This window comes from Coregonus lavaretus (genome assembly GCF_964263955.1).
Source record: "Coregonus lavaretus genome assembly, chromosome: 33".
Lineage (NCBI taxonomy): Eukaryota > Metazoa > Chordata > Actinopteri > Salmoniformes > Salmonidae > Coregonus > Coregonus lavaretus.
Genome location: NC_140020.1, coordinates 15,008,957 through 15,025,183, shown reverse-complemented (window position 1 = coordinate 15,025,183; position 16,227 = coordinate 15,008,957). Strand labels below are relative to the sequence as shown.

Here is a 16,227-nt window from a genome sequence, read left to right as displayed (position 1 = left end):
AGTGCCCTCTAAGCTCATCACTAAGCTAAGGATCCTGGGACTAAACACCTCCCTCTGCAACTGGATCCTGGACTTCCTGACGGGCCGCCCCCAGGTGGTAAGGGTAGGTAACAACACATCTGCCACACTGATCCTCAACACGGGGGCCCCTCAGGGGTGCGTGCTCAGTCCCCTCCTGTACTCTCTGTTCACCCATGACTGCATGGCCAGGCACGACTCCAACACCATCATTAAGTTTGCCGACGACACAACAGTGATAGGCCTGATCACCGACAACGATGAGACAGCCTATAGGGAGGAGGTCAGAGATCTGGCCGTGTGGTGCCAGGACAACAACCTCTCCCTCAACGTGACCAAGACAAAGGAGATGATTGTGGACTACAGGAAAAAAAAGAGGACTGAGCACGCCCCCATTCTCATTGACGGGGCTGTAGTGGAACAGGTTGAGAGCTTCAAGTTCCTTGGTGTCCACATCACCAACGAACTATCATGGTCCAAACACACCAAGACAGTCGTGAAGAGGGCACGACAAAGCCTATTCCCCCTCAGGAGACTAAAAAGATTTGGCATGGGTCCTCAGATCCTCAAAAAATTCTACAGCTGCACCATCGAGAGCATCCTGACTGGTTGCATCACCACCTGGTATGGCAACTGCTTGGCCTCTGACCGCAAGGCACTACAGAGGGTAGTGCGTACGGCCCAGTACATCACTGGGGCAAAGCTTCCTGCCATCCAGGACCTCTATACCAGGCGGTGTCAGAGGAAGGCCCTCAAAATTGTCAAAGACTCCAGCCACCCTAGTCATAGACTGTTCTCTCTGCTACCGCACGGCAAGCGGTACCGGAGTGCCAAGTCTAGGTCCAAAAGACTTCTCAACAGCTTCTACCCCCAAGCCATAAGACTCCTGAACAGCTAATCATGGCTACCCGGACTATTTGCACTGCCCCCCCACCCCATCCTTTTTACGCTGCTGCTACTCTGTTAAGTATTTATGCATAGTCACTTTAACTCTACCCACATGTACATATTACCTCAACTACCTCAACTAGCCGGTGCCCCCGCACATTGACTCTGCAACGGTACCCCCCTGTATATATAGCCTCCCTACTGTCACTTTATTTTACTTCTGCTCTTTTTTTCTCAACACTTTTTTTGTTGTTGTTTTATTCTTACTTTTTTTGTTTAAAATAAATGCACTGTTGGTTAAGGGCTGTAAGTAAGCATTTCACTGTAATGTCTGCACCTGTTGTATTCGGCGCATGTGACCAATACAATTTGATTTGATTTGATTTGATTTAATAACGGTAAAAGTGGAAAGGTATGTCAACAACTTTTAATTCGATGAGTCATCACATTTCCTTTAGCTATAACCTCTGGTATTCAATTTATCGTACAACTGCATTATAGGGATATGGTTTGGTTCAGTTGTTCACATACTAAAATTGCAGTTTGACATTTTCTCAAGTGGGGCATTCCTTTTATTGCCATAAAATAACCATGACTTGAAAACAACATTTAAGAAAGAAAATAACTTGCCAAGAAATCAAATTGTTGAGGCATAACCAATGGGTTGGAACATGCAGAGTTAAGACTAGATGCAAATTACATTAGAGCTGATGAAATGCAATTGAGAGTGGTGCCAGCCATAATGCAAATACAAATGATTTCATTCCAATAGACGGGGGAGTTGATTTATAGGGTTATTTCACTGTGTCTTTGGCCATTATTGATAACTTTTGGGTCCAGAAGCACAAGTGAGCACCATTGTCAATATCATCATTTCATAGGTATATAAATAATGGTGGATTGCAAAGTTTTTCTATTTAGTGTGGCAATGTCAGAGACAGACTTTTCAAATAGTTTTAGAAATCTCTTTCATTTCCGTGTGTGGGAGTTGTCTGAAGGGAAAACTGTCTTAATGAATATTAGAGACAGTAAGAGACAGTGAATGGCTTGAGAAAGGCAAAGTGTTTTACCTGACAGACCCACACAAAGTCTTAGCTCCTAAAGCACATTACCTTCAGACTGATGAGTCAGGTCTATATTGACTGATTAGAAGGTATCAGAGTTAAGTGCTCTCTCCTTCTCCCTACCCCACACAGTGGAATCAAGGTTACTTCATTCAGTCCACTTCCACAGACAGATGCAGCTCTAAACAGTGGTTCCTTCCAGGTGAGTACTTTAACTGTTCTGTCTGAACAGAGCACTTCATCAAGGCCCAATTACCTGGAGTCACCTTGAGTGTCCCTGTATTCTCTCCATCCTGATTACAGTGGGGCCCGCCTAACCAATCAGATTGTAGATCTCCTGTCCTTGTGAATTTCAGTGGGTGACTTACTAGCAGAGTTTGGTAAGAGCCATCTTGGAACATTTTGCAGAAGGACCTGAAACTAAATCATGTTATTCCGATTGATGATTTTAAACCCCAGATTGGAGGGCTGTTGATCACAAATTGCACTTTTTTAAACTTGCTCTTTTAAGCTCTCTTATGCACTTTGCACCATTTTAACTTCCATTAATTGTTATGTTTTATGTTGTGTCTCATGTAGAACTATATTTATGCTGCTTGGCCAGGGCTCACTTGGAAAAGGGATGTAAATCTCGATGTGACCTCCTTAAATAAAGGATAAATAAATCAAAGTAAAAAGCGAAGGGTGTTCTATGGTCCTTCTAGCTAGCAGACAAGGGGTGTTCTATGGTCCTACTAGCTAGCAGACAAGGGGTGTTCTATGGTCATACTAGCTAGCAGACAAGGGGTGTTCTATGGTCATACTAGCTAGCAGACAAGGGGTGTTCTATGGTCATACTAGCTAGCAGACAAGGGGTGTTCTATGGTCATACTAGCTAGCAGACAAGGGGTGTTCTATGGTCATACTAGCTAGCAGACAAGGGGTGTTCTATGGTCATACTAGCTAGCAGACAAGGGGTGTTCTATGGTCATACTAGCTAGCAGACAAGGGGTGTTCTATGGTCATACTAGCTAGCAGACAAGGGGTGTTCTATGGTCATACTAGCTAGCAGACAAGGGGTGTTCTATGGTCATACTAGCTAGCAGACAAGGGGTGTTCTATGGTCCTACTAGCTAGCAGACAAGGGGTGTTCTATGGTCATACTAGCTAGCAGACAAGGGGTGTTCTATGGTCATACTAGCTAGCAGACAAGGGGTGTTCTATGGTCCTACTAGCTAGCAGACAAGGGGTGTTCTATGGTCATACTAGCTAGCAGACAAGGGGTGTTCTATGGTCATACTAGCTAGCAGACAAGGGGTGTTCTATGGTCCTACTAGCTAGCAGACAAGGGGTGTTCTATGGTCCTACTAGCTAGCAGACAAGGGGTGTTCTATGGTCCTACTAGCTAGCAGACAAGGGGTGTTCTATGGTCCTACTAGCTAGCAGACAAGGGGTGTTCTATGGTCATACTAGCTAGCAGACAAGGGGTGTTCTATGGTCCTACTAGCTAGCAGACAAGGGGTGTTCTATGGTCATACTAGCTAGCAGACAAGGGGTGTTCTATGGTCCTACTAGCTAGCAGACAAGGGGTGTTCTATGGTCATACTAGCTAGCAGACAAGGGGTGTTCTATGGTCCTACTAGCTAGCAGACAAGGGGTGTTCTATGGTCATACTAGCTAGCAGACAAGGGGTGTTCTATGGTCCTACTAGCTAGCAGACAAGGGGTGTTCTATGGTCCTACTAGCTAGCAGACAAGGGGTGTTCTATGGTCCTACTAGCTAGCAGACAAGGGGTGTTCTATGGTCATACTAGCTAGCAGACAAGGGGTGTTCTATGGTCATACTAGCTAGCAGACAAGGGGTGTTCTATGGTCATACTAGCTAGCAGACAAGGGGTGTTCTATGGTCATACTAGCTAGCAGACAAGGGGTGTTCTATGGTCCTACTAGCTAGCAGACAAGGGGTGTTCTATGGTCATACTAGCTAGCAGACAAGGGGTGTTCTATGGTCATACTAGCTAGCAGACAAGGGGTGTTCTATGGTCCTACTAGCTAGCAGACAAGGGGTGTTCTATGGTCATACTAGCTAGCAGACAAGGGGTGTTCTATGGTCCTACTAGCTAGCAGACAAGGGGTGTTCTATGGTCCTACTAGCTAGCAGACAAGGGGTGTTCTATGGTCCTACTAGCTAGCAGACAAGGGGTGTTCTATGGTCCTACTAGCTAGCAGACAAGGGGTGTTCTATGGTCATACTAGCTAGCAGACAAGGGGTGTTCTATGGTCCTACTAGCTAGCAGACAAGGGGTGTTCTATGGTCATACTAGCTAGCAGACAAGGGGTGTTCTATGGTCATACTAGCTAGCAGACAAGGGGTGTTCTATGGTCCTACTAGCTAGCAGACAAGGGGTGTTCTATGGTCCTACTAGCTAGCAGACAAGGGGTGTTCTATGGTCCTACTAGCTAGCAGACAAGGGGTGTTCTATGGTCATACTAGCTAGCAGACAAGGGGTGTTCTATGTTTCTACTCACCACGTTAAAGTCCAGGTTCTTTTCCACCCACTCTGTGGCCATGTCAAAGTCCTCATACATCTCCATGATGTACAGGGTGTCCAGAGCATCCACGATGGTGGCTCCTTTTATGCTCCCTGGGAAGGCAAACAAAACAAAGCCTTTAGGACTCACATCATATTTTCCTCTCATAGCAACATATTGTATTGGTAGAACATCAGCACAGTTAGAGTCATGGTTCTGTGATTAAGACCACAGGTAAAGCCTATAGGGAGGAGGTCAGAGATCTGGCAGTGTGGTGCCAGGACAACAACCTCTCCATCAACGTCAGCAAGACAATGGAGCTGATCGTAGACTACAGGAAACTGAGGGCCTAGCACGCCCCCATCCACATCGACGGAACGGGTCGAGAGCTTCAAGTTCCTCTGTGTCCACATCACTAAGGATCGATCATGGTCCAAACACACCAACTGTAATGAGTACTGAGGATACGAAGAGGCAGAACGCAGACGCAGGAATCAACAAGGTAAAGGTTTACTTAACAATGAGAAAGAGAATAACAAAGAGCGAGTAAACGACACAACGCTAACAATTACACACAACAATGACTGAACAGTCCAGGGCTATATAGTGGTGGTGATGAGATGATGAGGTGCAGGTGCACTGGAGGTGATTTGGGTGCGTTGGGTTTCCATTCCTGTGTTGCCGAGGTGGTGCGCTCAGACCGGTGGCTCAGTAGACCGGCGAATCAGAGCGCCGGAGGGGAGCAATGGGAGGAGACGTGACACCAACACATTTGTGAAGAGGGCATGAGAACGCCTCTTCCCCCTCAGGAGGCTGAACAGTTCTACAGCTGCACCATTGAGAGCATCTTGACTGGCTGCATCACCGCTTGGTATGGCAGAGGGTAGTGCGTACGGCCCAGTACATTACTGGGGCCGAGCTCCCTGCCACCCAGGAACTCTATACCAGGCGGTGTCAGAGGAAGGCCCTAAAGATTATCCAAGATTCCAGCCACCCAAGTCATGGACTGTTCTCTCTGCTACCGCACGGCAAGCGGTACCGATGCACCAAGTCTGGAACCAACAGGACTCTGAACAGCTACTACCCCCAAGCCATAAGACTGCTAAATAGTTAACCAATAGCTACACGGACTTCCTGCACTAACTATTTTGACTCATCACATAAGCTGCTGCTACCGTTTACTATCTTTCACCTTATTCCTAGTTATATGTACAACATCTAGCTCAATTACCTCGTACCCCTGCATATCGACTCTGTACTGATAACCCTTGTATATAGCCAAGCTATCGTTACTCATTATGTATCTTATTACTTTTATTATTACGTGTTTTACTTTTTTATTATTTCTCTATTTTCTTTCTCTCTGCATTGTTGGAAAGTAAGCATTTCACCAGTTGTTTACAAAGCATGTGACAAATAAAATGTTATTTGAAAAGGTCCAGGGCAGCCAGGTGTTGTAACCGTAAGTGTGCTGTTTTATTCAAAGAGCGGGGCATATCTCCTGCTGCGCTGGAATATTGCTTCAGGCAACCTCCATTTATCTCTGTGCAAGATGTCAGGTATATGAACAAATAAAAGTCTCAGAGAGCACCTTTGGCTATTCTGTCAGGTTTTTACCCGGTCGAGGAGGATGTTTGTGGCAGAGAAAGTGGAAACACACGCACAAACAGAGAGAGAGAGAGGAGTTGAGTTTTATTTGGTTAGTCAGACCCATGCAACCTCTCACTGTTGGATCTCAGCTCCCCAGCTAAACTAGATCCAATACGCACAATAACAGGTGTCAGAATCACTTATAGTAATACAAGAGCAGCTAATGGAAGTGCAGATGTTGTGTGCTGTGTTCGGGGGTAAACCTTTTATTCAACAGATGGTGACAGAGGAAACATTTATCAGCCACAATAAAAAGAGAGGAGTGCAGTGATTACTGACAGCAGGAGGGCTCCAGTCCTTTTCATCCTTTAATTATCAAACTCTGCTTGGCTTGCCAAGCGCTTAGGATAGAACCCAGCCCCTGCCATCAAAATACCGTATTTTGCGATATACCGGTACTGATGCACGGACCAGCCCTGCCCCGTCACTCAAGGAGCGCATTTATTGTTCCTCGACCACGAGACACTTGCGTTCAGTCTCTGCATGATCAATGCAGCACATGCAACAATGTTGATTACAACGATGCTGTTTTCACTTTACTTATGAATATAAATCCATTCGCATTCTCTAATTATATTATTAGTTTGTGTTTCTTACATCTGCAAACAGCTAGTTTGTCTTATCTTAGCAAGTTGGGCCTAAATCTTGTTAGCCGCTAATGCTAATTGCTAGCTAGATAATAAAATGTACTGAGTCAGAGCAAATGTAATTAGCTTTACAGCCTGATAATACCAGTGATGGTGTAGACCTAAAGCTGCATATTTTTTGTGCAACAGTATCTTCTAAATCAAAGAGGAATACGCGAAGCAAGAATGTTAGCTACATGAAGTAGCTAAGAGAAAACATTCAATGTAGCCAAAGATTATAGGACCCCCTAGGAAACACTTATAAACACTTTGGTTCCTATGCTGTCACAATAACTCTTCCCCTGCATTTTCATTCATTGTCATGTCAAACACTGTATTTAAAGGGTTCAATATTATACTCCAACTATATAATTAGAATAATCATTCTATTTCCATTATTCCAACAGTTCACCCAAGTGTTTTGCTCTAAATCGCAATTGCAACATTTGGTTAAAAATAAAGCCTAGGTTGTTTGGCCATATCGTGCAGCCCTACGCCGTAGTGTGGAAATGATCTGAAATGAGTGCAGGAAATGCAGAAATTGATGAGAATGCAGATTTTTTGGGGGGGGTTGAACAGCATAAAACAATCAGAATGGAGAAAGACCCATTGAAATCACGTAGAATGTATGTGTTGCCACCCTAGGGTCACGCACTACTCATAAAGCAAATTTAGAACTTGTATTATTCAAAAACATAAAATACAGTCTATATTTAAAAAATATATACCGTGATATGATATTTTGGCAATATCGCCCAGCCCCACTGCCAACTCGCCACACTCGTTCGGAGGGCCGATATTTATTCTCTTTTACGTCACACGTACAAAAGGAGGGGAGGATGACAGGACAGGCAACGGCCAGGCAGACCAAGAGACTCAGTAAAGCTTTTAGTCCACAGCGTTATCGAAAATAAATTCAGTATCGCGTCTAAGGCACTTTCCCATTCACTTACACCTATACAGCTTTCTTCAATAGAAAAAAGACAATGTTGTGGTACTGAAGATGTTTTTATTTCCAAAAAAGGATTACAGTAGATTGAACGTAACAATAGTGTTCCATTTCTTAAAGTGGCCAGTGATTTCTAGTCTATGGCTATAGGCAGCAGCCTCTAATGTGCTAGTGATGGCTGTTTAACAGTCTGATGGCCTTGAGATAGAAACTGTTTTTCATTCTCTAGGTCCCAGCTTTGATGCACCTGTACTGACCTCGCCTTCTGCGGGGTGAACAGGCAGGGGTGAACAGGCAGTGGCTCAGGTATTTGATGTCTTTGATTATCTTTTTGGCCTTCCTGTGACATCAGGTGCTGTAGGTGTCCTGGAGGGCAGGTAGTTTGCCCCCGGTAATGTGTTGTGCAGACCGCACCACCCTCTGGAGAGCCTTGCTGTTGCGGGCGGTGCAGTTGCCGTACCATGCGGTGAAGTTGCCGTACCATGCGGTGATACAGCCCTACAGAATGCTCTCAATTGTGCATCTGTAAAAGTTTGTGAGGGTTTTAGGTGCCAAGCCACATTTCTTTAGCCTCCTGAGGATGAAGAGGCTCTGTTGTGCCTTCTTCACCACACTGTCTGTGTGGGTGGTCCATTTCAGTTGGTCAGTGATGTGTACGCCAAGGAACTTGAAGCTTTCCACTGCGGTCCCGCCGATGTGGATAGGGGGTGCACCCTCTTCTGTTTCCTGAAGTCCACAATCATCTCCTTTGTTTTGTTGACGTTGAGTGAGAGGTTATTTTCCTGGCACCACACTCCCAGAGCCCACACCTCCTCCTCCATGTAGGCTGATGGCCGTCCCATGAACAGGCGAAATACATTTCTCCAGTTCAAAAGAGTCTGGTGATGCATGTGCGAGCAGCATTCACGGGATGGCAGCTCGTGTGTCAGAGCCTTCATTCATCACCTGCTCTCTCCCTTCATATCTCATACTTTAGAGGAGCAGAGACCCATTTTATTGACAGATGACACTTGCCAATAGAGTTCTCACATCGTTACCGGTGAGCGGCACCAATGGTGGAAAACTAAATTTCACGGGGCTGAGAGCCTTTGAGGCTTGACAGAGAATTATGCATTGTTTGGACAAAAACAACCTTCACGTAAAAGGCGACAAAGTCAAGCTGTAATTTCTCTGAGAAACAGAGGAGCGCAGCACATCGCCTCTCAAAACAAAGGTGTGCTCAGAATATCAAACCCATACAGACAGTGATACTACTCAGTGTATTGAGGGAGGACATTATCTTACCACTTCATTGACGCCTATTTTAGAAAACAAATGGTGCTTTTCCAATGAGACCAGTGTTGACACCAGTGGGCCACCAGTGTTTTATGTTAATGTAAGCTCTAGTGTCATTGTATTTCCGTATTAAGACAATACTATGTCCAAAAAGACAAGCAGCGAAAACAAGGCAAAAAATAATTTGCTTGTTTTGTTTCCTCAGTCATGGGAAGTGGGAGGGTGGAATTGCAAGAAATCAGAGGGTGAATGGGTGTGTGAGAAAACGAATTGTAAACTGAGGCTAGGTAGCCTACCTACTATAGTGTTCTTTTTCTGGGTCTGTGGCTGAAAGCCCAGGTGAGGACAGAGCAGATCATAAAATCAGCCTGTTATGATACACAGTGCTCCATAGTGCTCTTACGAAGGCCTGGTTGTGACAGGGGGTCTGACGCAGGGCCATGCAGGTCCCCAGATCCCACCTCTGTGGGTGATGAATTCCCCCGCTCTGTTGCAGCCCCTGTTCACCCCTCCCAGTCCCAGCATAATCTACATCAGCCCAGTCACTGTGGGGACCACCACACACGCACAGTGAAGCCCAGGGGAGGCCCAGGCTGAATTACACCATCCATTCCAATTACGGAGATGGAATACCTGATGCGCACACGGAATGGCTTTGGAATGAAGGCATAATCGAGTCTCCCCAACATAGTCTACCTTGGACAAATAGTGTGCAAATCCGTGTACATCAGTAATATGCTTGTAATCCTATGAGTATGTCACAACAAAAGGAATACATAAGCGCAACCTCTTTCCATGAGAGTTGACAAACCTTACAATGGTAACACTGAAGTAACATTGAGTTGATAAAAGGAGGAGAATATGCACAGACTGTTCTTGTAAAGATGCAGCAGTAAAGTAGTCGATAAAATAGCAGTGCCCTGGGAGAGGATGTTAAAGATTATTGATCAACAGAATGAAAAGGGTCGACCTTAACGTTTGAAAAGTTGATCCCAGAAAAGACAGATGAAAACGTGGTAGTCTTTGAGCCAGGTCTTTGCCTGCAGTGATGCCTGGGCCAGCCAGATAGCCGCAGGTCAGGTTCAGCTTGGATTAAACTTTTAATGCTTAACACTGAGTTAGTCTGGTGCGTGTTCTCTTTCAAAAAAAGCTTGGTTAAGAAAATGTTGCTTGAAGTGACAAGGTGGTATTTGAAGGTGGCCACTGTGTAATATGGAGCCCCTCTCCATGGGGAGAGCTAGGCCAATGTGACAGATGGTAGACGATTTCAGCTCGGAGGGCTAGCTGCCATGAGCAGAGAACCTTCTGGAATTCACAACACTCAATTAGCAAGTCAACCTTCAAACCCATTTGGCAAGAAAATGTCTTGGCAATGTCACCGTAGTGGCCCAGATAAGTGTGTTTTTGTTTTGTCAGATGCAAGCTGGTTTACGCCTGCAAGGATTTTCCGGGTCAATGTGCCTACAAGGCCTCACATTTGCCCCCCAGTGAAAGCAATGTCATGTTGTCAATCTCTTGTGTCATTTTCCATTTTAACACCATGTCACATTCTGCGATTGTGTTGAACTGGGCCTTCAGAGAGTGAAGGGTGAGGAATTATAGATACCCACGAGGTTATGGCTGGCAATACAAGAGTGGACTTATCCATAATTCACACAGCGACGTGCTGCAGTAAGTTGCCTCTCTTCCATAGCCATGGGAAGTAGTTTGGGGGTGGGGGTGCTGCATTTTTTCCACCAACGAGGGGAAAATACACCCACCGGTTGAAGCTCATTTACTGTAATATAAATAATAATAATAATATGCCATTTAGCAGACGCTTTTATCCAAAGCGACTTACAGTCATGCGTGCATACATTTTTTTGTGTATGGGTGGTCCCGGGGATCGAACCCACTACCTTGGCGTTACAAGCGCCATGCTCTACCAGCTGAGTTCTACACAATTTTTAAAATCTAAAATGCTATTTGGAGAACAGCAAAAACAAACAAAAATGTCCCCCAGACATTGTCACCTGGTCTGTGGAATGGGTGGATACAATGTACTACTCAACCTCATCATACATAGGCTACATTGACTCATTTAGACTACTTGTGGAAAATCCTACACATGCATTGAAATAAAAGGCATACATCAAAGGAATTACTTAGGGCTACAATAGACAAGGACGCATAAAGACAAACAAACTCAACCAAGGAATTAAGAACAATCTACACATTAACCCTGGTGGTATGGGTCAGATTGACCCGCACAGTTTAAACACATTCAAGACAGTCAATTTTGATTACATTGGTAGCTGACAGTCTACATTGACTTCGTTGTGGTGATCATTCTATATTACCATCTTTAGACTTCCATGTCCTCTCTTCTCTGGATGATGGTTGTTGCGTGCTCTCTCTCTCATCTGATGGAGGGGATGGTATGGCAGACTCCTCCTCTGAATCCTCTTCACCAAAGAAAGATTCACAATCTGGATCATCAACAGCATTGTCCTCTATCTCTGAAACCTCTTCTTCTATTTCACTGTCACAGTCCAGAATTTGTGATAAGGCTTCATTGACTGAAAATCTTTTGGAGCTCATTTTTGAGTGTGTCAGAGATCTGCTGGTCTCGCACTGAGAAGGAGAAGCTTGGGAAAGCTCCTGTGGTCCTCTGTAGCTCAGCTGGTAGAGCACGGCGCTTATAACGCCAAGGTAGTGGGTTCGATCCCCGGGACCACCCATACACAAAAAAAAAATAAATTATGCACGCATGACTGTAAGTCGCTTTGGATAAAAGCGTCTGCTAAATGGCATATTAATATTATAAAAGTGCAACAAGAACCAGTCAAAATAAAATACATCAAAGACACTTGTTTATTTTGGACCTGTGCAAATATCTATACACATAAAAGCCTCCGAGTCAAAATGACACACAACATTATGTTTGTATACAAAATCTACACAGACATTCCACAACACATCAGTGTGTCCACATTTTGCAGTTAGGTTCATGACCCTAAATGAGGAAAAGTAATTTAATTTCATGGAGAAAAAGAGAAGTTAACTAGTATTTTAGACAACTCAAAAGTGGAAATGGGTCAAATTGACCCGCAACATAATAGGAGGGTTAAGGCCGCGCCCCTGACTCAGCACCGCTGAATGGACAGCGCCTCGGTATAGGTAGGCATAGTGGAGCTCCGTGGGGTGTGGCTGAATGGACAGCATCTGTCTAGTAGCCAGCTAGAATTAGGCTATTCAGTTTGTGGACACCCCTACTTCCCGCGGCTATGCTCTCTTCACAGACACTAACAGTCAGAGTGCCTTATCTCTTCCTTTGTGATGGCGGCCATGTGTGAATCAGCAAGAAGCAAAGTCTCTTGAGAGCTTCTTCTCCGGCCGCTGGGAATGAGGCATTGATGGATGTGATAGAGAGAGAGAAGGGTAGTGTAACCAGAGGGAGGAGCGTACTACAGCTCACACCACAGGATCCTGAGTCCGTCTGTCTGCTTCCAACCGGGACCAGTCATCTGAAAGGAAAACCCTGGCCGCTCAGGAGTCTTGACACACTCTCAGGATGCAAAGCAATGTGATGTGCTTTGAGCATTTGGAGAAAGGCTTTATCTTGTAAATCCTACTCATCATCATCATCATCATCATCATCATCATCATCATCATCATCATCATCATCATCATCATCATTAACTGTACATCTACATCAACATCTGACAGTATATGGGGAAAGATAAAACATGGCAGTACAATCGGTCATATTCCAGAGGAGTTGGAGAAGATATCTGTCATCCTCTTAGTGTAGCTCCACATCATAATCACACTGGAGCTCTTATCATCCAGATTAATGCAGAGACTTGTTCCTGCTATTTCGCCGTTTCTCTTTTCCTCCCCTTGTTCGCTCTCCTTCCTGCTAGCCGCGTCCTCTCACTGCGGCCTTTTCTTCAGGGCACGACTGCAGCTTCAGAGGAGATTACACTGGTGATTACAGCTGAAGCAAAAAGCCTTGTCTCGCTCAGCGAGAAGCTGCTGGTAAAGACATCTCAGAGCAGCCAGGCAGAGGGGAGACGAGGGGGACAAGAGAGCCCTCTAGTCCCATCAGACACACTGCAGAAAGCCCCTGGGTGCCAGCATGCAACCTGGCAATCCTCCAGGGACTGTGAGTGTGTGTGAGAGTTTTCACCATGCCATCCCCAAGTGCAGAACCAATGGTCATGTCAAAACAAGCTTGATGAGCAATTCTGGCGGAGAAGCAATGCCTTCTTATTCTGTGCAGCGCCTAATGGATCTGTTTGTAAACTGTAACAATTCATTCATCAGCTCAGAGAAAAATGAGCAGATCAGAGAAAACAATCAAACTGACAAACATTGAAATGGTGTTAGCTCTCATTCATGAAAAATCGCTTCAAATGGTCATGCTCACTTCATCAAACATGCCTCTGGCTTGTTCTGCACAAACTCTAAAGACAGTCTCAAAGACAAACAGAAAGAAAACACACTCGCATCTAGCTGCTATCGCTGCCTCTTCCCTCATTTGCAAAGACTTTGGCCTATTTCTTGAATATATATATATATGAATATATTTCCAGAGCTCTGTGGGGAGCAGACACTTAATCACCACCAAGCCAAGCCACACATGGGAGGCGCTGCAAAACGAGAACGCTCACACACTCACGGCACAGCGCTCCACTTGTTTTGTTGGGTAATTAATGCGAGCGTAGCCCCAGATCCAGACCGCGTGTCACGGTTCGGTAGTCATCGTGGTAAATTAGCTCACAGGGGCACAGAGCTGAAATGCACTCTCCTAAGGCTCGCTCAGCTCAACTGTTCTTCTCCTTTCAGAGGCCTGATGAATTTGTAACTTTCAGCAACTCAAAACCTGGACGAAAACATAACATCATAATCCGCCAGAGGGGTTGACTTCTTTGAACTCCCCCATCAAACTGCCAGAATAACAATAGACAGAGAGAATGAGAATATTAGTTTTTCCCCATTGTATTTCTACTGCACTTGAAGTTTATGGATGGAGCATTGTCCACACATGCTGTGTCCCTGTGGGTTTATTAGCCATGGTACTGTTGTGGCAGAGGCTTCTCTGCTCCCACCTGGGCGTGCCACCACTGTGCTTTAAAACAAGACTCTGACATAGAAAATAACGAGAGTGCCTCCAGTGCAGTACCTTCTTTGGCAAGCACACGTGTGAGGAGTCATATAATGGATTATTGATCAAACCACAGAGGCAGTGATGCTTTCAGCCCATGACTACAGGTGTTTTGTGTCTGGTCTCTGGTTCAGGGCAATGAGACCTCTTAATCCTACATGTGTCTGTCACTGCTGAAGCCCTGGACTTATCATCCTCATGACTGGAATACCATTTGCATTGTGACATCACAGCATTGATATCACACACTATCAGAGCCAGCTGCATAATGACTTGCCTACTGACTGACCTACCAACCCCTGTAGGGGGAGTGGTGTGAAGGATGACATAAAAACACAGTGAGGTCCCTCATTACATCTGGCCATTCACATAGAAGGGGTAGGAGAGAAGGGACTTCCGAATATAGTTTATGACTAGTCTGAGGAAATCTAGATATCTCTTTTGATTTCCTCCCAAACTACACAGGTACTGGAACTGCTCCCAGACAAGTCAAATTACTTAAAATTATGGATCATATTTTAGCTAACAACTAATAAAAAACACTAATTGACATGTATAACTGAACTACTTCATAGACGTGCATATACACAGTGTACAAAACATTAGGAACACCTTCCAAATATTGAGTTGCACCCCCCTTTGCCCTCAGAACAGCCTCAATTCATCGGGGCATGGACTCTACAAGGTGTCGAAAGCGTTCCACAGCGATGCTGGCCCATGTTGACTCCAATGCTTCTCACAGTTGTGTCAAGTGTCCTTTGGGTGGTGGACCATTCTTGATACACACTGTTGAGCGTGAAAAGTTAGTTGATCGATAAATAACAGTCATCACATTAATGAAAGTCACGTCACGACACTTGTCAATTCTAGATTTAATTAGATTTTTTTTAAACAATCATCCTTAGCTCTTTTTTCTGGCTGTAACTTGATAGAGGCTTGATGCTCATGTTGTGAGGGAGAAATCACTTACAAAATAAATTCTAAACTGTGGATCCTTCTTTTATTCACTCCACAAGATAAATATCCCATTTGATTGACTTTCCTCATTAACCAACAGACATGCGAAGGGTAGGTATTAATAAGTCTAGCCATGAGGGAACAGAGACATCAGCAGGGCTGACTTCATTGATCAGACCGAATAACGGCAATCATATTAGGACAACATCCGCCGACTCTATTATTCATTTCCCAACTCTGGAGACAAGAGACCTAGACTAAACAAAACACGTCAAAACACATCGACTCAGACAGCAAGTATGATTACAGTCGAGGATGAACTATGAGGTTGGACAGAAAACTCAAAAACGTAAGATTAAAATCAAGTGAAATATGGCAGCTAAGTGTGCCAAATGTCAGGAACATTCTGAAGCTTCTAATTGCTAGGAAGGGTCTCTAAAAAGTGTTTCCCAGCACCGTCTCATATCAAAACATACTTCAATAGACATTTGAACAAGTGGCATCCCACAGCCCAGAGTCTAGGCCTACTTTCTGAGCTAGAGCGTGTTGGCTTCCTCTGTGACCAGGCTGACATCCTGCAGGCCAGAGCACCAGGCTCCTGCCCGCGTCTGCAGCTGGCGGAGCAGCCATAAACCATGCATCGGACTGATCAATGCCTCGGCCTTATTTCTGTCTTCCCAGGTACAGAGCACATCGCAGAGCAGATGTCTGGCCATGTCTTATGCATACCTCAGGTTCCATTAACCAAGCACTCCCATAGATTAATAATGCAAAGCTCCGTCATTTCTTGATTAATAGGAGACCGACTGAATTTATCCTTGGCTCGGGATGGCATTGGTAGTATCTGTGTGTATGTGTGTCTGTGAGTGAGTGTGTGTGTGTCAGGGTTTCCGTTAGCCGGTAATAGCCGGCTTTTGGCCGATCAAAAAATGTAAAACTGATAAAACTGCCGCAGCCAATTGTAAGAAAAATAAAATAAAATAAATGCAAAATAATGCTTTTTAGACTATTCATTGATGGAAATACCAGTTGATGGAAATATATTTGACCGCTCATGCTTATCGGTCATTTGCATAATTTAGTGGAATTAAATACAGTGAGGGAAAAAAGTATTTGATCCCCTGCTGATTTTGTAAGTTTG

At 44.7% G+C, this 16,227-nt stretch overlaps 1 protein-coding gene across 2 annotated transcripts in view; it reads right to left on the bottom strand.

Moving 5' to 3' along the window:
• The window catches only part of LOC311108260 (mannosyl-oligosaccharide 1,2-alpha-mannosidase IA-like), a 177,735-nt gene that overhangs the window by 111,637 nt on the left and 49,871 nt on the right, over positions 1–16,227 (bottom strand). For both annotated transcript variants that reach the window (XM_084150883.1, XM_084150882.1), the window contains exon 3: positions 4,478–4,593. In XM_084150883.1, the coding sequence (XP_084007009.1) occupies positions 4,478–4,593 (116 nt within the window). The remainder of the gene's footprint in view (positions 1–4,477; positions 4,594–16,227) is intronic.